Source organism: Chaetura pelagica, unplaced genomic scaffold (genome assembly GCF_000747805.2).
Source record: "Chaetura pelagica isolate M959 unplaced genomic scaffold, ChaPel_1.0 scaffold9, whole genome shotgun sequence".
Taxonomy (NCBI): Eukaryota; Metazoa; Chordata; class Aves; order Apodiformes; family Apodidae; genus Chaetura; species Chaetura pelagica.
In genome coordinates, this window is record NW_009954494.1 from 670,253 (window position 1) to 670,562 (window position 310).

General features: G+C 66.8%; 1 protein-coding gene across 1 annotated transcript in view; it reads right to left on the reverse strand.

The window, feature by feature from the left end:
• Window positions 1-310, reverse strand: part of EXOC8 (exocyst complex component 8) — a 3,795-nt gene that overhangs the window by 1,961 nt on the left and 1,524 nt on the right. The window contains 1 exon segment of the mRNA XM_010004548.1: window positions 15-308. Within this exon segment, the coding sequence (XP_010002850.1) occupies window positions 15-308 (294 nt within the window).

Below are 310 nucleotides of genomic sequence, written 5' to 3' on the forward strand. Positions count from 1 at the left end.
TCATCCCCCTCGGCCCGCAGCTCCTTCACCGGCTGGCTCATCGGCTTGTCCCCCAGGTACTCGTTCAGTTTATCCAGGAGGTCCACTGCCCCCTCAAAGTCCCGCTGAGCGATGCAGACATCCAGGTCCTCAGGCAGCTCCTGGATCCACTCGAGCGAGAGGTCGACCACCTCCTCCTCAGCAGAGGGCTCTTCCTCCTCCTCGTCCTCATCCTCCTCAAAGGGGTTGGTGGATGCCGGGGGTGCCGGGGCAGGCCGGGGCAGGGCCTCCTGCTCCAGCCGCCGCTTCTCGCTCAGCGCCCGGGTGCCCT